At 36.4% G+C, this 22803-nt stretch overlaps 2 protein-coding genes, 2 long non-coding RNA genes and 1 pseudogene across 12 annotated transcripts in view; 3 read left to right on the forward strand and 2 right to left on the reverse strand.

The window, feature by feature from the left end:
- Nucleotides 1–1040: 1040 nt before the first annotated feature.
- Nucleotides 1041–4027, forward strand: LOC113675531 (uncharacterized). The gene is made up of 2 exons (XM_089208582.1): nt 1041–1377; nt 2000–4027. The coding sequence occupies exons 1-2, from the start codon at nt 1065–1067 to the stop codon at nt 2236–2238; spliced, it is 552 nt and encodes a 183-aa protein (XP_089064708.1). The 5' UTR covers nt 1041–1064; the 3' UTR covers nt 2239–4027.
- Nucleotides 4028–6666: 2639 nt separating this feature from the next.
- On the reverse strand, nt 6667–9691 carry LOC113675557 (cyclic GMP-AMP synthase-like receptor 3). The gene is made up of 2 exons (XM_027192160.2): nt 9248–9691; nt 6667–8216 (listed from the first exon to the last, which is right to left on the reverse strand). The coding sequence occupies exon 2, from the start codon at nt 8211–8213 to the stop codon at nt 7200–7202; it is 1014 nt and encodes a 337-aa protein (XP_027047961.2). The 5' UTR covers nt 8214–8216; nt 9248–9691; the 3' UTR covers nt 6667–7199.
- A 150-nt stretch (nt 9692–9841) lies between these two features.
- Nucleotides 9842–13266, reverse strand: LOC113675558 (cyclic GMP-AMP synthase-like receptor 3 pseudogene; annotated as a pseudogene). The gene is made up of 2 exons (XR_016187360.1): nt 13092–13266; nt 9842–11840 (listed from the first exon to the last, which is right to left on the reverse strand). The product of XR_016187360.1 is annotated as a cyclic GMP-AMP synthase-like receptor 3 pseudogene (transcript).
- Nucleotides 13267–14557: 1291 nt separating this feature from the next.
- The window catches only part of LOC149052944 (uncharacterized), a 29287-nt gene continuing 21041 nt past the window's right edge, over nt 14558–22803 (forward strand). The window contains exons 1-8 of one of the 8 annotated variants that reach the window (XR_016187384.1): nt 14558–15303; nt 16264–16315; nt 16579–16634; nt 17832–17874; nt 18734–18932; nt 19107–19300; nt 19388–19439; nt 19592–19662. This is a non-coding gene — a long non-coding RNA (uncharacterized LOC149052944). Of the gene's footprint in view, nt 15304–16263; nt 16316–16578; nt 16635–17170; nt 17875–18733; nt 18933–19103; nt 19301–19387; nt 19440–19591; nt 19663–22803 lie in introns of all 8 variants that reach the window. The other 7 variants (XR_016187381.1, XR_016187388.1, XR_016187386.1 and 4 more) reach the window with 7 other exon arrangements.
- Nucleotides 20214–22803, forward strand: part of LOC149052945 (uncharacterized) — a 2711-nt gene continuing 121 nt past the window's right edge. The window contains exons 1-3 of the long non-coding RNA XR_016187377.1: nt 20214–20992; nt 21218–21309; nt 21600–22803. The exon at nt 21600–22803 is cut by the window's right edge and continues 121 nt beyond it. This is a non-coding gene — a long non-coding RNA (uncharacterized LOC149052945). The remainder of the gene's footprint in view (nt 20993–21217; nt 21310–21599) is intronic.

Genomic DNA, 22803 nt, shown 5'->3' on the forward strand with positions numbered 1-22803 from the left:
ACTATGGGTTCGTTTGTCGATCGGAGTTGAATAGTGACTTGGACTCTGAACAATTCAAGCATTATTCGGTTAACTTCTTTGAAACTTCTAGTTCGTTAATATTAAAATAAGCATTCAAATGGCCCTTTCATTAATCTCAGCATATTTAATTTACCTTATCACTTGTTTACTGATGAAATGAATAAGATTTAGTTTTACAACATTCTTTAGGTGTCATGTATCACTTCTTTCTTTATCATCAATTTATTCCGTTCCTCAAATTTTGCCTATGAACGTTTTTGAAAGTAAGTGGATATTGGTAATCGCCGCTGAAAATTTTCTTTTCCGCATATTAAACAAAAAAATAAATATTGCACAAAAAAAAAAAAGGAAATTAATTTATCCTTTTCAATTTCCCATTTTATTTTCCCTTTCCCCGCTCCCCATTCTCGCTTTTGAAAACGTCCGTTGCAGGAAGTGCCTTTCGTCAAACTTTTTAAAATCTTATCATTTTAAGGCGAACATCAACAACACAAACAAGATAAAAACAATAAGCGGATCTGAGAAGCTTCATTCGAGCGAAAAAAATATACAGCAACGATGAAAAAGGATACGACTTATGGTAACTTTTACTACAATACATCAACAAGTATTAAAGTATCATCAAGTATTTCCGCTCAGATTTACCGCGCGGCAGGCTGATATTCTCGAGTATTATTCCCAAGTTTCTATTATAATAAAGATGATTCGCGTCATCAGCGCATCTTTTCTGTTTTCACAGAAGGTCTTCTTTTTACCCACACAATTTAAGAAAAATTTTAGGATTTAGGTCATATTACAATCAGTTCTCAATGTCCTAGAAATTGTAGATGAATTTATAACAAAAAGCGTTTAACGTGTTTTTCAAAGTTGCAGGAAAGATAGATACTATGAATAGATATAAATATTTGATGACATTGAAAATAACAAACTCGTTTAAGCTTCCCAAAGCAACTTTATTGTTTTTTAAAGCAGCTATAGCAACCGTGTCAATAAAGTTGTTTAAGAAAATCGTACGATCTTCTTATACTGAGCAAACAGGAGAAATGACTAATTTACGAATTGTGTTATTTCAATCAATCCTGGCGTTACAAGTTCAATTTTTGATGACCACGCGGCAATGTGTATCTACAAGTTCGAAATATGGATTTATCTTGGTAGGATCCGTGTTTAAATCGTCCCCTTCAGAAAGTCTTCATCTTTGTTATATCACCTGCCAAAAAAATCCGGTCTGCCAAAGTTTGAATTACAACGCTGCTGAAAATGTCTGCGAGCTTAGCACAGAGATGAGCAGAAGTCGACCTGAAAACTTTCAGCAAAGGAAAATGTTTGTCTACGCTGAGAAACTCCCTGATCTGAGTAAGTAGAGAGTCTTTTGCGCGCGGTGATATAATAATAGACTTCTTTGGGATAAGAAGTACTTGTTGAACAACTGAATCACTAACAGACTAATCTCAGCAGTCCTTTGGTTAGCTACTGGTTCAATTACTAAACCGAATCTTTTCAAAATTGGCTAATGCCGAAGAGATTGTATTTGTTAAAAGATAAGGAACTATCCAAGTGCAGACATCGTCTCTTTTTGATAGATTCACGGTAGATCAACATATGAGCTAGATTCCTTTTTCTTTATTCATTTCACTGTCTGATTATAGGACCACCAAAAACATAGCATAGAAATAAAATTCACGCAAGCCTAAGTGCAGACAGTGTCGCTTTTTGATAGCTTCACGGTAGATCAACACATGAGCTAGATTCCTTTTTCTTTATTCAGTTTCACTGTCTGATTATAGGACGCCCAAAAACATAACATTGGAAATTAAATTCTCGCAGGCCTTCATCAGTTACATGACTGATGAGCGGCATCAAAGAGCGAAACATTTGCTTTCCCAACGAGTGTTCCATCGGGTTCTCGCCTTTTGTCAAACCGCACTTTAATTTAAAGGATGATATTTTCATCATTGTCTGAAAATCAAATACTTAGGATGGAAAAGAATCACTAAGTCATGGATTGACAGCGCGCTCACGGGAGGAGTTACATTGACCTACGATGAAGAAAATAATGGGCTCACCACTTCAGGACATGTGACGTCATCTGGCTGTGGATCTGCACCACCGTCTGGGGCCTTGACTCTCATTAAAGGATACTGGACAATGATAAAGTATACCCAAGAATTTCGCGGAAGATCGTCATGCTGGAGCATTTTTGGCGATGAATGGTAAAGATTATGAATAATTTATCCGAATACTAAACAAAGATAGTATACATAAAGAAGCAATTTACGACTTCACGACCAAGGGGGAAAAAAATAGCTTGACTGTTTCATTAAGCTTGCTTGAAAATTTCAAACATTTTTTATCGTTTTTGTAAAAACAAAAAAACAAAAAAAAGTTAAAACGAAAACAACAAAATTCAAACAAAAAAAGTAAGAAATAATATAAGGACTCGAACGTCACGTCTTATTTTTTATCTACACTGCCTTGCAATTATGATGTGTCAGGGGAAAACTTTTCGAGTGAAACATAGCAAACGAATGAAAAATTCGGCCTCAATTTCAAGTACGGTGGACTATATATCTCCAACACGTCGACAGGATTGTATCCGTTCAATGCAAAAGCAGGAGACGTCATTACAGATGAGTACCGCATGGGTTTAAACTGTAAGTGGCATTTTCTTTTGCTGAATTAATTTTAACGGAGGAATTAAATTTTGAATTTCCCGTGGAAAACCTTAGTGAGGCGATACTTGTTCTTGAGGTGCATTTAAGGTGGAATTGACAATTCAGGTGTTTCATTTTCCCTGGATCACAAAACTGTTTCATCTTAATAGCCATTTTTTTTGTCCCACACGCGCTCTATAGATAATCCAAAATCGATTGTCCGAAAAGAAAAAAAAGAAACGACCTGAATGCAAAATAAACGATTTAGACAAATTGAGATTCATCTTTTTTGTTTGCCGCAGCACATGCATTTGATGGTAAAACTAGAAGATGCGACAAATTGGCAACAAATTTCTGGAGAAGTCAAAAGGGCTTGCGGCGCGCAACGGTTGTTCTCAGAAGAAAACCGATGGCAGAGAAGGCTGGAATTTTCACTGGTACCTCGTGCGGAACACCAACATACAAGATCAGGGATATTTATGTATACTTTTAGATTACCTTCATTGCACGGTGGACACTGAATTTCAAAACATTCGCATCCTTTTGGACTCTTTTCTATTTCAGAATATGATGTAGGTTGCATATGATGTAGGTTGAAACTAAAGCACTATTAGGCACTATTAAGCGAGCTTTTCAATGGCGTTAATCGCTAAAAAGCTGTTAAACAGCCATCAAATTAGCCATTAGGCCGTAAACATTGAATAATTTAAACCGTTTGTCGTAAAAATAGTTGACCGTAATTTTTCCTGTCTTCAATACCATTTTGAAGTAACCGATAGCAATAATTTAGCCGAAAATGTACTGAACCATTGGCGGTAAAAGCCATCGTCACATTGTGCCCCTTTCGAACCAACAAGAAAAGTAACAATAGTGGAAAATCAGAGCGGAATAAGCTTTCGCTGAGAAAAAAGCATTAACAGAAACATGCTACACGTTGCAGTTTATAACACACAGAAGAAGTATATGATGTGCAATACTTTCACCTTTCATCATTTTTGTTAAAGGATATAATTCCCTTTCAGTTTAAGTAATCAGTAGCTTTTTGTTCATCCCATTTATATTTAATAAAACTCCATGAAAAGCAAAAAAATTGTAATGATAAATAAATAAATAAATAAATGAATAAAAGAAAACCCAGAAAAAATCAAAGTTAATTACCTCCATCTCATTGTTTGTAGAAGATAAAAAGGAAAGACATGATTTGCCGCTCAATGTTGATGTCACATGGATTGGTTCCTTGACTCATTAATAAATGAGGGATTCAAACTCGATGAAATTTCTGTCTAAAAAATCAGAATGCCTTGTTTATCTGCCGGTTGCTTCAGTAATAACCATTACTCATTCCAAGTTTGTTATCAAAAACGTTAAAAAAAGTCGCTGATTGCCAGGTTTGATGACCGACACAATTTATCAAACAGATTTTACCCCTCATTAGTCAAGATTAGAGTGTTGCCGTGGTATTAGACTACTCAAATATTAAAATGATGTCACGAATAAGATCTCTACCTAAAATGCTTTGCCTGGTTTACAGTTAGTGCTCTAGCCGTTCTCTAAGCGCTTTACAACAGAACAGAACACAATCAAGGCTCCTCTAATTGTTTTATGATAAAGAATCCGTTAAGTTCCCCTCGCAGTACTTTCAATTTGCAAAACAAGCCTTATTTCCAAAGCGAACTGTGTCGCATGCTCTATACTTTCATAAAGTACGCTACAATAAGCCAGTCAGAATCCTGACGTCTTGTGAGTCTCCACGAGGAATCGAACCTCAGACATTCGGATTCCGCGCTCCGATACTCCACTATTGAGCCACAGAACTTCATATATGACACCTGCATACTTCTAGGATCAGCAATGTCGATAGCGTCATGTTTTGTACATAGAATTAAAAAGATGTTAAGTTTTAAGCTCGGTAAAGAAATAGAGAAAGACTTGTGGGGACTCAGCAATTTTTCGACAAGACGAAAAACGTCTTTTTTTTACCGAGCTTAAAATTGACTATCTTTCTCATTCTATTTAAGACTGCAGCGGTCAAAAATTTCAAACCGTCAAAATTCACAAACCAGCAAAGTCCACAATCTGCAATAGTTTACAACTGGAATAGTTCGGCAGGTCGAATTTAACACTTTCGCTTGAAGTTTTTTAGTCTCTAATACCGAATCTGAAAATGAAATGTTCAGTGAAATCTGGCTGAATTGTCGCTCATAAAAACACGCAAGTTTAACACAACAACTACAAAATAAACTTTTCAGGGTGTGTGTTTTATGAATGAACGACAGCCGAATGCATAGGGATATGAAATTGTACCGTATGACAGCGCTATAAAGCTCAGCTGCTGTGACTGATGTAGCCTTCCATCCACATCAGCTTGTATTATTATACTCATAAATAACCTGAAAACTGAATCATGGTTAGGGATTTGAGGAAAATGAAGAACTCAATAGATTAATAATTAGATAAAAACATAAAAAAAAAAATAGAAAAGAAAAGAAAGAACAACTTACAGCTCCTCAAGAATTGAATTTGTCCAAGTACGTGAAAACGTGAATCAAGTTCAAGCGACCGTATGTCACGCTTCTTAGATCACTTTTTTCTAAAGCCTCCAATGCAAATTTAGTTAGTTTTGCTGGGCTTCTTGTTGCGAACAGGTGATCGTGTCGATCGCCAAGAAATAAAATACGAGTGGGGGAAGATTCCGTGACATCACCTTCCACCTCACTGTTTCTAATACCTGGCTGTAAACGTTGCGCTAGAAAACGGAACGTTTTCAACTTTTCAAAACTGTCTCTGAATGTATCTGTGCAGACTACAACCGTGTTGGTCAAAAAGTGCAGTTTTCCTGCCGACCAAAAAAATTTAACTTGTGAAAGATCTTCATCTTTCTTTTGCGATCTAATTTCTACACTGTAGGTGCATTCGAATATTGTGGCTACCGGTTTCGTTATCCGCAGTTGAAACTGTCAGCACAAAAGAGCGAATTTGTTCAATAGAAAACGACAGTTCAAACGATATACAAAACTGAATCTAAAGAAAGTTCATTGACCTAGATACAACTGAGGAAGTGGGCTTTTCCACTATGTCGATGACGAAGATAACCCAGAAGTTGTGCATTGCTGATGACCGAAGAATGCGATAACAGCGACTTCGGCTTTCACTGATCACGAGTACAATTTCATGCGTTTGCGAACGAATGCCTATCGCCATACCATCAACATAATTCTCAAATTGCATTTCTTTTCCTATTGAATTTTTTTTTCATCAAATAAAATCGAATTCCACTACAATTCGAGAATCCGAAGTTCTAATGACAGGTAAAAATCAGCAGTGATACCCTTTCGTTTCTGTCAAAGGGCACTGCAAAGTTAGAAACGCTAATCAAAACTTAGGAAATAGCTGCATAACATTATATCCAAGCTTCGGTTCTTCAAACAACAAGATACGTATAGGATGACGTGCTGCTACTTTTGACCACAATAATATTTCTCCTTTGCAATAACCATGGCGTTACAAAATTACAAGACACAATAACCCTGGTTCGCAAACTCAGCTCAACAAAGCTTTTTAAATTGGCTCCTTGACAGGAAAGAGCTGGCAATTCAATAGGCTCTGCTTGCCAGCCCCATAGGAAAATATGAAGGTTAAACAGTACTTCCGATTTTCTCAGAAAGGTGTGTGATTGTCAGAAAAAGATTTTGTTTCTAGTGAAAGTAATTACAAAAGCACTGTATATTGCGGCAGCAAGGTGCTTTAAATAACACGGGAAACTACATGTTCAGTCTTATGCTTAAAAACGAAAGAAAGGTAAAATCTGGTTTCTCATTACATAAGCTATTTCAAAGGAACACTCAACTGGTCTGTTATATAGACTTTCTTTAGGTATCTGCCTGAAGAGTATTTGCAAGTTCGTAAGCTGTTTTGTTTTCGTGTCAAGTGTGCGATAAAAAGAGACTCGGATGCTTTCACTTCACGTTTGTTAGTCTCAAAATGCACATTATTTCATTTTTCTTTTTTTTTTTAATTAACTTTCATTCCGATTACCCCCCAAAAAAACATTAACAAAGCGGACAATAAATTACAAATATAATCTAAGATACAATACGTGCAGCAATTCTATGATTTACGTTACCTTACCTATAGTTCTACCAAGCGTTGGTTACAATACTTCTGATTGAGTCACGTTACTAGGAGGATTAGGTTGACTCTGATGTTTCTAATTTGGTGACGTTACTTAAAATATTTCACTCTTTGCTGTACTTTACATTACTAACTTATGCTGCTTACTCTTATCCTTGCATTAATACAACTGACGTAGCGTAAAGAAACAGAACACATTTACACAACAAGTTTTACAATGCCTTTTTAAAATAGAATTACTAGAAAGCTAGATTAAAATCTAATTAACATACATCTTGAAAACAAGGTTCTACACTTCCATTTAGCCCTTCCTAAAGCAACAATTGAGAGTTCAATAAAATGACAGACAGCATTGATGGTACGAAAGAGACAGACATGACAGAGTCCTGAAGGCTATTCGAGTATCTTGTTCAATTTTGCTTCGCTGTTTAGGATGCTTCTCAACCGATTCTCCATCTGCTCAATTGTTCCTTTCTTGAAATCATCCAGAACGTTAACACCACGCAACCAACAGTGGGGAAGATTTCTGCTCGCCATATGAAATTGTAATTCTGTAAGAAATCCAAGGAAATGTTCCCCCAAAGCGTCTCCACTCACCCAGTCCAGGCCTCCTTTCTTAATGTAGTGCATGAAGGCGGTCTTCAAATGGTATGAATCCAGTGGTAAAGATGTCACCGGCCTCTTGACTACGGTCTTCACGATTCGTAAGAGCTCGTGCCTACAGCCATGGTCTTTGCTGTCCATCGACGCTAGGAGTTGCTTCTCCTTCGGTGAAAATGTCTTTCTCCAGAGAAGCTCGTTGTTTAACACATATCGGTTTCCCTCAAAAGGCTTGGGCACATACCAGCTCTCCTCGACTTGGAAGCTAGGGACGAGATCAACTGATAATAACTTCTCATTAGATCCTTTCCTAAAAATGTCCACCTGGACAGCCGGCCCGTGGGTACGCACAACCAGACGAACGTCAGAGAAAGGTGCTTTAGGTTTGATATTATTCACTGCCAGGCGAACAAGGCTGTGGAACCAACTATCTCGAAGACTCTTAGCGTCAATGTAACCTTCTGGACTCAAATACTTGCTGAGCATCGGAGCATTTCTTGCTCTTAGACGAACATACCCGGGCACTCGGGAATCTATAACCTCGATTCCTGCTGAGCTTGGTGTTCCCAGTATTACCATGATATCGGCTTCATCAGCAGCTTCAGTCTTCAGCCCCTCGTAAAAACTGCCAGTATACTCCAACTTTAATATCTTAATCGTAGAATTCTCTTGACAGTACACTATGATCTGGTCTTCAATGTAATCTTTGACCAACCTTTTGGCGCGCGTCGTAGTTTCTTCAGAAATCTTCACATATTTTACGGAGAAATCACGAAGTTTCTTCGTTAAAGGTGAAGTTAGTGTCATGATCTGATGCATGAGGAAAAAGATATTTGTGTAAATAGAATGTGGATGATGAAAAAGAGAAATGCATTCAGTGCTCTCCGTGCATGTGAGCTGAGTCAGAGTGCTATATTACTCTGCTCAGGAAATAATACAGAAAAACATTCACAATTGTGATAATCATTTTCCCTTCCTTCCTTCCTAAACTGCATCCTCTTCTTCCTTACTTTTATTCACTGCTCTGCTTTACCCGCATAACCTGACCCAAACCACTCTCGTTTTTTTCACTCCGCCGCTACAATCACGCCGCTTAACATTTCGCTCCGTTTTAGCGCGCCTGAAACAAGCATTTTCGAATTCTTCTTCCTATTTTAAATGTATTTTTTTTAAATTTTCAAATAGCAATAATTCATGTTTAACTTAACCTTCTTAATAGCACACCTATTTTAAATGTATTTTTTTTAAATTTTCAAATAGCAATAATTCATGTTTAACTTGAACTTCTTAACAGCAAACATCGCAAAAAAAGATATAATCTACAAGTAGAAGGGAAAGGTCACGATCCAAGGGTTTTAGAAGAAATTATGGAAATAAATTAATGCCGACTTCCTGTTTTCTCAGAAAAGCAGGTGGTTCTCAAAAAAATAAGCTCGTCTTATGAAAGTAAAAACCTCAGTCCCGAAGCATCTGAGTGAAATGTAAATTTCCCAGCTCATAATGACAGTTTATATCGCTTGGCTCCAATTATGATAGCCATGCCTACCCATTGCAGATATACAATTATTACTGGAAAACGTTCAAAGGAGCAAGCTTGAGATGCTTGTATGTATCACCTAACAAAGCGTGTTGGGGCGAGTATCCACACCAACATAAGCAGACATATCGACATAATTACAGGGCTTTCATTGAAGGCTCTGAATGAAATAAAAACCAAAACGGACCTCTTACGAGTGAGGCTTGTTATTCACTGAATCATATGAATAATCGATGGTAACGAAGAAAGAAACAGAAACTTACACAATAGGTTGATCATACACGAAATATGCTTTCGGTCTTACCTATAGAGAGGAAATTTTCGATCCTTATTTAAATCCTGTAAAGAATGTGTTGCTCTGTAATAGCGCCAGCCGTTGAAGCTTTTCCTAGCAAGTGAATCAAGACTGGAGTAGTTAAATACCGCCTTTAACGTCTTAACCGTGGCGCATTCAGTCTAACCGACGAGTGAAAGTGAAACGGACTTAAATAGATAATGTGACGCAGTAGAACCGTGTCGGGGTTTCCCCTGCACCATACCTTTGTTTTCGGTCCATGTTTAAAATGTTGCCATCAGTGTTGAAAACATTTCGACGAAAAAGGTTGAATCCGCAGTCTTGTTTCATAAAAAAAAAAAAAAAAAAAAAAAAAAAACTTCAAAGACAGCTCAATGGATCGGTTTCAAATAAGGTATAAGTCTCAAAAATGCTTGCAAATCAATAAGATTTGTCGAAGCCCGTATGTCTTCGTGTCATAAGCACCAAAAATAGAAATAGGTAAAATCCCCTCATCTTATATGCACCATTTTGTTTTCGAATTTTCGAATCTTCTTGCAAAGAGGTATCCCTTTACGATCTTAATGTTTACAATGTCCTCGGAAAGCAATGATAACTACAATCGCAAAACATATCATTTTATTTTTTCATGGCAGAATAAGTCGATATTTTAAGGACTTTATATATAGACATGATAGATAGTACTTGTGGTTGAGGTATTGTGCAGATCTTATCACTAAACACAATATGACAAAAGTCACTAGTGAAAATGTCGAATCTTTTACTTTTTGACTGAAAAGCGTATGAAATAATGCTCAATTACGCTTTTTGATCGAAAAATATTGCATGGAAGTTTCTTACATACGAGTAAATGCAAATCAAACAATCATATTTGCATGAGGACAGGAAGTTCTTTGGTTTTGTTTAGTCTTTTTGCGCCTGTCGAAACGGAAACGGCAAGAATAGGGGAAAATCCCTCACAATATGATAACAGTTATTATTCTGTCAAGAACCTGTTATCTTCCAGAATAAGATAAATAAATAAGAAAGCTTCGGGCACTTTTTTCCTTTAAGTGTTCAAAAAGGCTAGGTGATTTAAAGTATTTTATTAAGTCTTTATGAAAAAAAACATTAAATAAATAAAACACTGTAACATGATTCTCTAATCGTTTAAACTTTTCTTTCTGTATTTCCGTTGAAATTAAAAATTGCAATGATATAACTCATTTGAAATTCACACGAGGAAAAATACTCAACGCCACAATTTTCAGCTTGCATTATTAAATTCATACATGACCTGAAGAAACTGACTCATGGTTACAGCTTCAAGGGAAAGACATAAACGAATAGATAAATGAATAACAAGAGAAAAAAAACCAAACAAACAAACAAAGCAGTGGAAAAAAAATATAGGAAAACCTTAGCCTACCCAACAATTCGATTTTTTCAGGTAAGTTTTGTCCTAGTTTACAAGTAGCTTTTCTGTGACAGAAACTTGGCAATGTAAATCATGGATCCGCTTGGACTTTCAAAAGGTATGGTATCAGGATAGGTGATGGAGACTATTTGTCTATGAAAGAATTTGATTCCGTTCTACTTCACTATTTAGGATTCTCCTCAACCGAGCAGCCATGTTTCTAATCACTACTCCGCCAATGTCGTCTAAAATGTTTACGCCGTCCAGCCAGTAGTGTGGAAGATTTTCTTGCTCAAGGGAGTTTTGCAAGTACCCCAGAAATCCAACGAAGTGATCTCCAAGCGATGTTCGCGTATTCCAATAATGGGGCTTCTCTTTGTTATAGTGCATGAAAGCTGTCTTCAAGTGGTACGACTCTAATTTTCCAAGGGAGGATCTTTCACGATTAACGATGGTCTTTACTATTCTGAGGAGTTCGTGCCTACAGCCATGATCTCTATCCATGTACTCGAGAAGTTGCTTCTCTTTCAAAGAAAACGATTGCCTCCAGAGAAGACCTGAACTAGAGACGAATCGTCTCCCACTGTACGACTTTGCCACATAGTAATTATCCGACCCGATTTGAAAGCAAGGAACGAGGTCAACAGATAAGAGATATTCGTATGGTTCCTTCTTAAAGATATCTACCTGTACAGCGGGTCCGTGTTGGCGCACCATCATGTCCAAGTCAGATCTTGGTACTCTAGCTCTAAAGTCGTCCACTGCTTTGTCAACGAGACTGTAGAACCAGCCATTACGAAGACGTTCAGGATTTATGTAACCTTCAGGACCTGCGTAGCGGCGGAATTTGGAATCGCTTCTCGCTTTAAGTCGGACGTACCCTGGTACATCCGAGTCCTCGACCATGACTTCTGGATCACCCCATAACAATGGCGTCGAAGTTTTTAAAACCACCATGACATCGACTTCATCGGCAGCTTCAGTTTTCAGCCTTTCATAAACACTGCCAGTATATTCAAGTCTCAGAATCGGAAGAGTAGACTTCTTTCGACAGTACCACATCACCTGGTTTTCAATGAAGTCCTTGACCAGCTTTTTGCTGCGAGTCATATCAGCTTCGGAAATCTTTACGTGATTAGCCAAAAACTCACGAAGTTTTGTCGTTAAGGTAGCATCTCCTAACAACAAGTTCCAAAGCCACATGATCTACATGAAATTCATAAATAAAGCAGAAATTCATGAAATAGAATGCAAGTGGTTTTTCGATTGTACTTCCAATCATACTACAAGTAAAGGTGACTGGTTAATAAACTTTTGTCTCAGATTATTGTTCGGTTGCAAAATGGTATCTAAATTAACCAAAAAGTGGAAGGTTTCCATTCAGTCATTCAGTCATTCAGATATTTTCGCCAAACATGCTGCAAATACAGTTTTACCTGAATCAAGGATCATTTATCACCAAGAGATTAACTATAAAAAGTAGAGGTTAACTATAAAAAGTGTGCGTAATGTTTTAGTCACAGACTTCTGTTGTTAAAGAGAAAACAAAAGAAGAATAAATAATACATTTTTTGTTAAATGAATGGCGAGGATACTTTCTCATTTTCCTTCAACCTGAGTCTCAATTTTTGTCAACATTTATCTTAAATAGTCCTGAAAAGTCCCAATATGCGAGGTTCTTAGCCTAATTGTAGCCGTACCCTCCCCCGCAAGGTGAAACGGAAGCTAGGGAATTCCGCTCCCTCGCTTCCGTTTCACCTGGGGGGAGGGGGGGGGAGCGAACACAGTAAAACCTTTCATCGATGGGTTTCTCTAATCTTGTCAATAAAATAGCTTTTGCTGACTTAAGTTTTTATCATGTTACAAAATCTTTAGTAGTGGGCTTAACGAAGGCAGTCAGGGGAATCCTTTGTCAAACGTAACATCGAATGTTCGATGTTTTGCTACCAAAGTATGGTAATTTTTAAATAAAACAGCAAGCAAAATACGTTAAAATCAACATTGTTTTGATTAGAATTTTCGACCCAGTTCTTTTGTTGATTAATTTTGCATCTTAAAAACTGAATATGAATATACAAAGTGAACAGCTAAATTATCTAGGAAATTGTTTTTGCTGAACGTGGCTATATCAAAGAATGGATGCACTTGGCAATGTTGGAGAACACGTGGCAAGCTTTAAAGCGGTCGAGATCAAATCTAGCTTTTTTCTGGTTTTTCGAAACAGGTTTCTATAGCAATTCTAATTTTGAACTTGAAAATTTGAACTCCAATGAGGCTGTCTCAATTGGTGTAAAACAATATTGACCATTTAATTTAAACTGGACTAGAGCTTTGCAGCAAATTGTAAATGTAAACGTTATGCTATACACGCACAACCGTGCGTCCACAGAGATTTTGATATTGGCTCAATTAGATAGGACAAGCGTGTGCGTTACGTTTCAACGAAAAATATCTCACCTGAGTTTTAGAAGCTTCAGTCTGTTGGTAAGAAATCAAGGTCTAAACCACAAAGAGTCGAGCGAACGAGCAGAGCAAATAATAACTGATGCAAATTTGATACGTATCTGAAATAATGAACCAATCAAATCCATATTTTGGAGAGGAACCACATCCGGTTGATTTCCGCGAAAGATCTGTGACATAATAATAAACCACAATGAGAACGTGGCAAATTTTGAATGAGTTAAAAATGGAAAGTTTATAATAGAGCTGCCATAAAATATCACCGACACATTATAAAGATTTTTGTCAGATATCCTTTTTTTTATTCGCCTACTTAGAGAAAAGCTTTTAAGGGTTTGCCCTGACTTCTCGGGACCAGCTCGTTAAAGGTGTCTTAGGAGCTCAGGATCACTTCCGCCTTGAAGTCTAATACATTTCTAGGGAGAACTGAGAGGAACCACATCCGGTTGATTTCCGAGAATAAGCCGTGACATGTAACAACAAAATGACAGAACCAGTCGGAGAAGGAAGGAAAGAAACTTTTGTAATACTGTCGTAAAATATATTTTTAACATATATAATAATTTTTAGAAGTAAGGTTTGACTATGATTATTGATAATTGTAAACTTGCTAAGTTAAAGGGCGTACAATTTTGAGTGCGTGTCTTACAATACTGATAAGCAAGTCTGGTTAACACTTCGATTTTTTCTGTCTACCATCTTTCTTTTCAAAAACTTCTGATTATTCTCTTCAAGATACCCAAAGCCTTCGCGTACTAAGCAAATAATCACTTCAGGCATTCTTCTACTGATCTCAAATAGAAAGGCTTGTATTATTTATTTGTACTTCCAATTAGACTTACTCTAAAACTCGCAGTCTAACGCCACGGACGTGACAAAGTCTAACTGAATTTGCTTCTTTCCAATTAAGTGAAAGGAGATTTTTGTTTTTTTAATCCATCAGTATTGGCGAGTATTGCGCCAACCATTAACTCTCTGCGAACTTTCAAAGCTCAGGTAAATTGTGACCTCATTTCAACCTTTTCTCTTTTTACAGCGATCTTCGCTGCCCTCCCAAAATAGAAGAAAGATTGGCATAAATTGCATTGATTCGCATGACGCTTACATATCGAAATGATTTATTAACTGTTGCCGAAGAATCTAATATTATCTCTTGAGCTAAACACTCAGACGACAAAATCTGGATCGGACCGGATCGGATCACGGACTGGATCACGGATCGGATCAAGAATGGAAGTTTTTTCGCCCCAAAACCCCATGTAGTCACTTTCAAAAGGCTCTGTCAAGGATTGTTGTGTAGTGCCACCATAGACAAACGCAAGCGAGAGGCACGTATGATTTCATCAGTCAGCTATTTTTTGGTTTGTTTTTTGATTGTTTGTTTGTTTGTTTTTTTTTTCAATGCCAGCTCATGTGCTACTTTTCCTTATTTCAATATCATTTACCACGCGCGAGAAAAGAGGCGATATGAGGTGTACGATTGTGATAGATATGACTGCTGAAGTGCACGTAAGCGATTTATGTAGTTCGTGAAAGTGACTAAATGGGGTTTTGAGGCACAAAAAATCAAGAGGGGCCTACGCTCCTTTATTGTGTCTCGCACACTATATTTTGGCTTGTCAGTCAACATTTTTTATTGAAATTTAAGCTATTTTATTTTTTTTTACTCTTATTTTTTTAAGTATCATTATTTTGTACACGATTTGATTTTTTTATTTTTCGAAACGTTTTGTTTTAATCCGTGATCCGATCCGGGGTCCAGTCCATGATCCATCCCGTACGGTCCGATCTTGGCTTTAAGGACTTTAAGCAAGGAGAACGGGGACGGCTGTAGCGTTGCAGTCGTGTCTTCCGTTGTGGTTATGTCCTCACACATTATAACCAATAGAATGCAGTTTTACTTCTTCCAATCAAAGTGCGTTGTGATCGTGTCTTCTGCGTGTCACTTCCCAACTAGGGGAGGGATGCAAAGCAAAAGTGTAAAAAGATCGTTAAGATTTCCGCGCTCGAAGTTTGAGAATTTCGTGGGCTATCCTTGACACCTTTTGGGACGCTTCGGATTGGTGAAAGATTAAGATTCTGGTTGCGTTTTTAAGTGCGAGGTATTTGGGAAATTTCCTTCCATACGTTGGAAAGCCTAGGAAGACGAGAATTTGACATTGCCTCATGGCTTTCCTTACTTTTCTGTTGGAGCTAGTACAATAAGGTAAGGTTTTCGTTGCACTTCATGCTAGTATTTTTTTAAATTTTAAATATTACAACCATTCTCCAAAGATCGCGTTCAAGTTTTGTGCTAAATTCCAGTAGATTTCATGTAGCTGCATGATACCTGGATTCATTGAATCCTTCTGTGTCGAGGACTGACTTTTTTATTTTGTTTGGGACATGCAACACTTGATATGACACGTCGATTAAAAACCAGGACAGCTCTCGGTGTTTCAATGATCAAAAACTTGTGATTTTCTTCCAGCCTCAATAATTTGTATTATGTTGCATGTAGCAGTCTCATAGTGTCTACACTGGTGGCTATTATGGGTACAGTGGAAGACATGTATTCATTGTAAATGTATGGGGCTACGCAAAAATTCAGCTAAGATGTATGGTCGATGTTAAACTTCACATATCCTGGAAAGTTAACTTACAAACTACTTACACATATGATGAAGATCTGGTCTCTTATAAAGGATAGGGTGCTGGCTCCTAACGCTCTGCAGCAAGTAACAGTTGGGTCATCATTCTCTTTGCTCACCCAGAGGGGCACAAATTTGCAGCAAAATTACTCATCACTTAATAATATGTGCTTTTCTATTTATCTATCTACTTTCTTTCTTTTGATCTATTTAGAATAAAGCCCCTTGAACTAAATTATGAGGAATACCACAATGATATGTATTTTGTTACCACATTTTACATACTTTTTCAATTGTGTGTTACAAACATTAAAATGAAATAAATACTAATTCATGCACAAATGAATACTTAATTCAATACAGACTATTGCCCATTATTAGCGATTATTGCTCCTACACTTGTTAGCAAGAACTTGGTCTTGTTGGAGTTCATTGTGAGTGTCTGGTAATCCATATATCAATGGAGACACTCTCTGCAACTATCTTTGTGAAGAAAATACCAATCCTTTCACCCTTACTCAATATCATTCATACAGGCATGGATGAGAACCAGCAGCAAAGCAAAGTAAACAAAAGTGCAGATGAAAGGTATCTGTTGTGCTTGTCCTTGGTGTAAAAATCAGTTTCCTTTGATTTTGTTAATGATGTGAATGAAAAATGCATTTTGTGTAGAGAAAGATAAAATTTAGCTCCTAGCCTAAGTTACGGTGAGATGATATGTCACTATCAATTTGGCCTCTTTTAAAAGTAAAAGAATAAACTTAGGATAAAACTAAACTACAGCATACCTATACTAAACCCTCAGCCTATTTGTATCAATATTATTATTTTTTCTGGTGTTTACCCAATAGATTCAATCCACTTACAGACATAGATGGTGCCTGTAAATTTTACCTTTATTCTTAGGGTAAGACACATGTAGAAAGCAATATTTTGCAAAACAACATTATGTATGCAAATTTTAAATTTTTCCAATTTTTTCTGCTTGACTTTTTGAGTGGTTCCAGGATTTTCTTGTGCAAAGAGTTCTAGGTGAATGTACCAGTCACCATGTTTTTTGGTATGATGGTTTACATTGATTGCTGTGCTCTACATTCATCATTGAAATACCAATTAATTCCTTTGCCATCAGTAATTGCTTTAAATATACTGTACGTGTCAGAAATCACAGCACTGTTCCCCAAATTTAATGTTGTCCAGGGCACAATTTCATATTTTTGAGCAAGGCAAAGATAAAAATCAAACAAGACCACACAGACATCATCTATGAGACATCATTACTATGTATATAATGTTTATATAGTTTTTTATGTAAAAGCTACTCTATTCATTAAATCAGTGTCAACACTCTCCCTCACTCTCTCTTGTAGCAGAATGATATAATTTTTAGCCAACTTGAGAAATAGTGGCCTAAAATGGACATCCAAACTTTTAAATTTCCAGGGAAAGGTTCCCCAGACTTTGCTATCCAAGTGGGAATAAATGGCTGCCACACTGTCATTTTTGTCCCTCCCAGCTGCTCAAATGTTTTCCCTCCTTTCCATAATCTTACCAAAGCCCCTATATGTGTAGTAATAAAAACATTGAAGTGCAGTGTGCTATCTCAGCAAGAGATGATAATCATGCACACTTTTAAGTGAGTCATCCTAGCAGATGTTTGGTGAGGTATTACATTCTGTGCTCAAAATCTAGTTCACATAGACCTGGGGAAAAAGAATAGGGTGTAATAGTCAGGTCGGTGAATTGCTACAAGCTTTAGTTTGATACCACTACTCATTTGGTTATCCATTTGGTTATCTATCTTGCTGGTAATCTTTCTGGTTATTTGGGTTTTTTATGGAACCTCTTCCCATCAAGAAGAAGCATGGTATGTGTTTGAAAGTTGATAGAAAAGAAAAGTTGAAAAAAAAAAAAAAACGGAAATAGGGGAGGAACAGGATGGTACCAAAGACAGTGGTACATTTTTTTTTGCTGGGGGTAGTTTTTTTATTTTTGAATTAGGGTTCTAGCCTAAGTATGTCTAAGTTTCTACACTTGTTTATTCTTGTGATTTCTTGCTTTAGGAAGTGAGGTAGAATTGTTTGAATTTGTTTTTTCATTACAGCCACTTGAGTCTGTAAATGGAAAGAAAACACTGAAAAATGGTGGTAAGGAACACATTGCTTGCACTATAAAGTACTGAAAGTAATTTGTAACTCTCCACATTTGTTATTTACAATTGATATGCTTTGCACAGCTGTTGTGTGATAAGTAAAGAATTAGTTAACTGTATCTCAAAAATTAAATCAATTTAAACTGCAGCGAAAGCTATTACTTTTATAGTTATAAAAGTATTAAAGGTAACCTCTCTAAGAACTTTCCCTAGTGTCTGTGTTATAGAGGTATCCACTAAATATAGGTTAATTTATTAGGAAATGTGGGAAGAATAGTATGCAACTGAATGATGCAAGTTTCAGCCAGTTGAGGGTTCTTACATTTTTTATTGTGGTGCTAATGGTGTCTCAGTCAATTGCTAACTTAGTATTTAAGTACTAGTTGTGGTTGTTGATTATTTGACTTTCCCTAAATGTTTTTTATTGGTGGAGCCAAAAGAAAAAGTTTGTGAGGCCATGCTTTAAAAAAATGACAGGATGGCCTTAAAAGCTTACTTAGATCTTTATGAAGATGGAGGGTTATTTTATTGGCAGTTACATGTAAAGATTAAGGTTGCCAGGGCCACTTACTAGGAGTAGATTTATAAGTTAAAAATACTACATTTGAGCTCAAATTTTACACAGACATTATTCAGGTATTATGGAAATTTAAAAGCACATTCTTGTCTCATTCATAAGCAATGCTATATACTCCACAGGTGTCAAATTTATTAAATTTTGTGTTCAGAATTACTGTTGGCCTTGATATTTTTAACATTATGTAACATTTAACATTATATAACATTGTTTTTAACAAACAGTAAATTTTTTTGGTTTTGATCTGAGCAATTAAAAACATTGTCTTGTTTCCAAGGTTTCCAAGGAAGGTTTCTTCACTTCATGCCTGGGTCCCTATGTATATTATTCTGTTTTACAGAAAATAACAGTCAACTTGAGCAGGAAAACTCCAATCAGCCTAGAGGGGCCAGAAAATAATTGTGCTTAGAAATAACAGTTACCTCCAGCTGGAAATCAAAAATGACAGAACAGCTTGCAGGGGCTGGAAAATACAAGTAAGTACTGTAAAAGAATATTCCTTGTCAACAGTTCAGGAAATGTATAGAGAACAGTACGGAGAATATGCCTACTGATGTTAGGGTATAAAGGGTTAATCAATGAGTGTATGTTAAAGGTAGCAATCATAGATAACTAGTACTTATTTACAAATACTATATTTTGTTTAGCAGATTGTAGCTTCAATGGATGCCAGAAATATGTTGATGAAAAACTGGCAGATACTGTTTTGTGCATTATGCTGGTGAAGACAGCAGTGCAAGAATAGGTGAAGATGGAATCAAGAAATGCAAAACAGGAGTGAGTCCATTTAGTACTGGAAAAACCATAGAAGAGGTTTCTGTTGGTTTTGGTGTTGCTTTTCCTGGTGAGTATGAATCAGGAGATTTTGAGGAGGATTATGACGATATTAATGATGATTTATTTGTTCTCCCCCCTCCTCTTTCACCATTAGACATTCAACTACAGGACAAAGACACAGCTGTCAAATGAAAACAATATTCAAGGTAGTTAATAATTATGTTGACCATTTTCACTCTTTGTCTCTTTGTTTTTGTAAGATGAGTTTTTTGCTACATTGTTCCATAATTATTGATCTCTATAAACCTTGTTTGTTTTTTGTTATTTGCTAATGAAAGCATTGTGTGCTTTTTTATAGCCAGTGAACCAGATGATGAAGATTTTGTCCTGTTTGAGCTCCTCAAGCCTCCCAAAGATGCTTCTTATGAGGTATGCAGAATTTGTGAGTGATTTATTGTTTTTTTTCTGTTTAGGTTTTCTCTTACTTTATTATTATTATTATTATTATTATTAATTAAAACTATGCATAGATGTTCTTGTTACATGCTAAGTAGTTTAGGGGAATATTATTATTATTATTATTTTATACTATGCAGAGATGTTCTTGTAACATGCCAAGTAGTTTAGGGGAATATTATTATTATTACTATTATTACAATTATAATTACTTTTGCTTTTGTTTTATGTGTCCTTTGATGACCAGTTTTGGATGTTTTTTAGTGCCTTATGTCTGCAATAAATTTTAAGGGAAATTATTATAAATACATCTAATGATTGATGTTCCTTCTTTGATTGCTAAATTTGTTTGTTGGGTTAACAGAAGGATGAGGTTGTTTTTATTGTCCTTTGAGTTAATTCATAGCATATTATCATTAACATACTGATACTCAAGGTTAGTGGTACTTCATTAGCAACGAAGTCCAACCAACCTAATGAAAGTACGATGGCCCACAAGGGACTCGCTGCAAAGAAAAAGAAACGCTGCAAACAAAAAAGTGAACGCTGCAAACAAAAAAGTAAATGCTGCAAACAAAAAAGTGATCGCCCACAAGGGACTCGCTGCAAAGAAAAAGAAACGCTGCAAACAAAAAAGTGAACGCTGCAAACAAAAAAGTGAATGCTGCAAACAAAAAAGTGATCGCTGCAAATAAAAAAAAGTGATTGCTGCAAACAAAAAAGTGAACGCTGCAAACAAAAAAGTGAATGCTGCAAACAAAAAAGTGATCGCTGCAAATAAAAAAGTGAATGCTGCAAACAAAAAAGTGAACGCTGCAAACAAAAAAGTGAACGCTGCAAACAAAAAAGTGATTGCTGCAAACAAAAAAGTGATTGCTGCAAACAAAAAAGAACAGATCATGCGTGCGCATTATGCCCGAGGGACTGGATAGAGTTTTGCTCGTCTCCAGAGCCTACGAGTATTTCCCTCCATTTTTCCAGCATGATCTCGACACCAAAATAACGATTATCGTTATTTCTAAATTGGCCCTGAAGTAACAAATAGCATAATTTCGGTGCATGTTGAGACCTTCGGGCTCGAAGCTTGGGAACTTGTATCCAGGGAAAGATAAAATGGCGGCTTACGGCGGCGAAGGAAATCTCAATAGTTTAATATTTTAGCGTGAAAAGGCTTGGGTGTTGCGATCTGGTTCTCAAGTAAAAAAAATCACGGTCTGCAATGGCACTACCACCTTTTGAACAACAATAAAACATTGAAACGATGGTAAAAAGCAGCAAGTTTCGAAGTCTAAACGAAACATGGGTAAGCTGAGTTTCAGTCAAATATCATGACATTTGGGATGTAATTTCGATACCGAATAAATAGTTCTACATGGTTATACACGCATAGGATTCTGTTGTGTTCACGTGAAGGCCATTTCAGCCATTCCTGCCACTTGTAAGTGGTAGGAAATAAAATATATGCATACTTGTTTCGTATTTTAGCCCTGTGAAATCACAAATTTGATTTATTTCTTCTTTGTTTTAGGTGGTCATTACCCATTATTTTTGGAAGTCGATGCTGATGAGAAAGAAAAAATGTTTACGATTATTTCTTCTCTCGAACATTTTACTATTTAGGTACCAAATAATCTTGATACTGAAGATCATTGCATCTTATTATGAAAAAATTACCCTTGATTGCTTTGTCAACTGGAATGAATAATGTAATATACCTTGTGATTTGTGGGATTTTCACAAGTAAACTAGAAATACTTGAAGAGGGTAATGATGTACTTAATGCAGAGCATTTGGTACAAAGTCTGCTTTGCTGTAATCTACCTGAAGGTGCTTTTTATATGCTAGTAACACTTGCACAGCCCAGTCAAAATGTTCTTTAGTAGTAGACAAGATGGCTGTTGTAATTATAGGCAGCAGAGGCCAAACCTCATCCTGAAAAGCAGTCTGAAAGGTGTGAAGTCAGTGGAAGATACTTCATCGTAGGCGGCCAAATTGCAGGCTGTCAGCCCATTTTGAGTGAGTAGTTAAACTCAAGATCGGCTATTTTAACTAATTTTGTTGAGAGCCAAATCCTGCAAGGCTTATATTCTGTATTAATTTGAATTGTTACTTTTATGTTTCTTATTTTGCAGTAAGTGGGCTTGTTGTGGCCATTTTCTCTCAAACATTTTTTTCAGCCTAGTCAAAATGTTTTTTAGAAGTAGGCAAGCTGGCTATAGTAATAGAAGGTAGAGGCCAAACCTTGTCCAGACTAGACGCCTAACAAATGTTCTGTGTGGACAGCCAAATCCCTGGTTACCGGCACATTTTGACTAGGCTATTTGTTATTTAGCTACTAAGTAATCTTATTATTAAAGATTACTGCATTCCTTTTTAATAATTTGCTGCCAATTGTATGCTGTATATAGCTTATGATTTGTGTGATTTTCAAGAGTAAATTAGAAATACCTGACGATGGTAATGATGTACTAGTTAACGTACTTGATGCAAAGCAATTTTGGCACAAAGTGTATGCCTTGTCCTCAGGTGATTTTAACATGCTAATAAGATTTGTTATTCAAATAATATACATCAACTAGAATGGGAATATTGAAAGAAAAATAATAATATTTAACCATAACAAGTTTTGGTTTTATGTCCAAATTAAGCACTTAGTTGAAGATCACTGCACTGATCAGGCCCCGAAGGCCAAAAAAAGTGCTGTCTGCGGTTAGTTTAATTTTTGTCATTTCTATTGATTTATTTCATTTATCAATGTTTCTTTGAGTTATAATTCATTGACCTCTTTCAATAGTGCAGGTTCGCTCATGTAACCTAATCCCACATGTATGTATGTACAATCTCAGTTGAAATTTTGAGTGGCAGGCAAGGTGGCAATAGTAATAGGCAGCAGAGGCCAAATCTTGTCCTGAATAGAAGTCTGACATGTGTGAAATTGGCAGCTATTTCATTGTAGGTGGCCAAATTGTTGGCTGCAACACATTTTGACCTGGCTGATTGTGTGTGTTATATATGTGTTCTTCTTTTTAGGTGTTAAACAGGTCTAAGTACCGAAAAAAACTTCTGTGATAACTTGGTAGTCTAAGATGTAAAAATTTTTAATAATAAGGTAAA

The sequence above is a fragment of the Pocillopora damicornis genome, chromosome 1 (genome assembly GCF_964200805.1).
Source record: "Pocillopora damicornis chromosome 1, jaPocDami1.2, whole genome shotgun sequence".
In the NCBI taxonomy this organism is placed as follows: Eukaryota; Metazoa; Cnidaria; class Anthozoa; order Scleractinia; family Pocilloporidae; genus Pocillopora; species Pocillopora damicornis.

Bases quoted from the DNA above. Each gene is read 5' to 3' on its own strand.
- LOC113675531 (XM_089208582.1), top strand. From the start codon at position 1,065: ATGACTAATTTACGAATTGTGTTATTTCAATCAATCCTGGCGTTACAA. The intron at 1,378-1,999 runs GTAAGTAGAGAG...TCAAATACTTAG, and splicing joins TGAGAAACTCCCTGATCTGA to GATGGAAAAGAATCACTAAG.
- LOC113675557 (XM_027192160.2), bottom strand. From the start codon at position 8,213: ATGACACTAACTTCACCTTTAACGAAGAAACTTCGTGATTTCTCCGTA.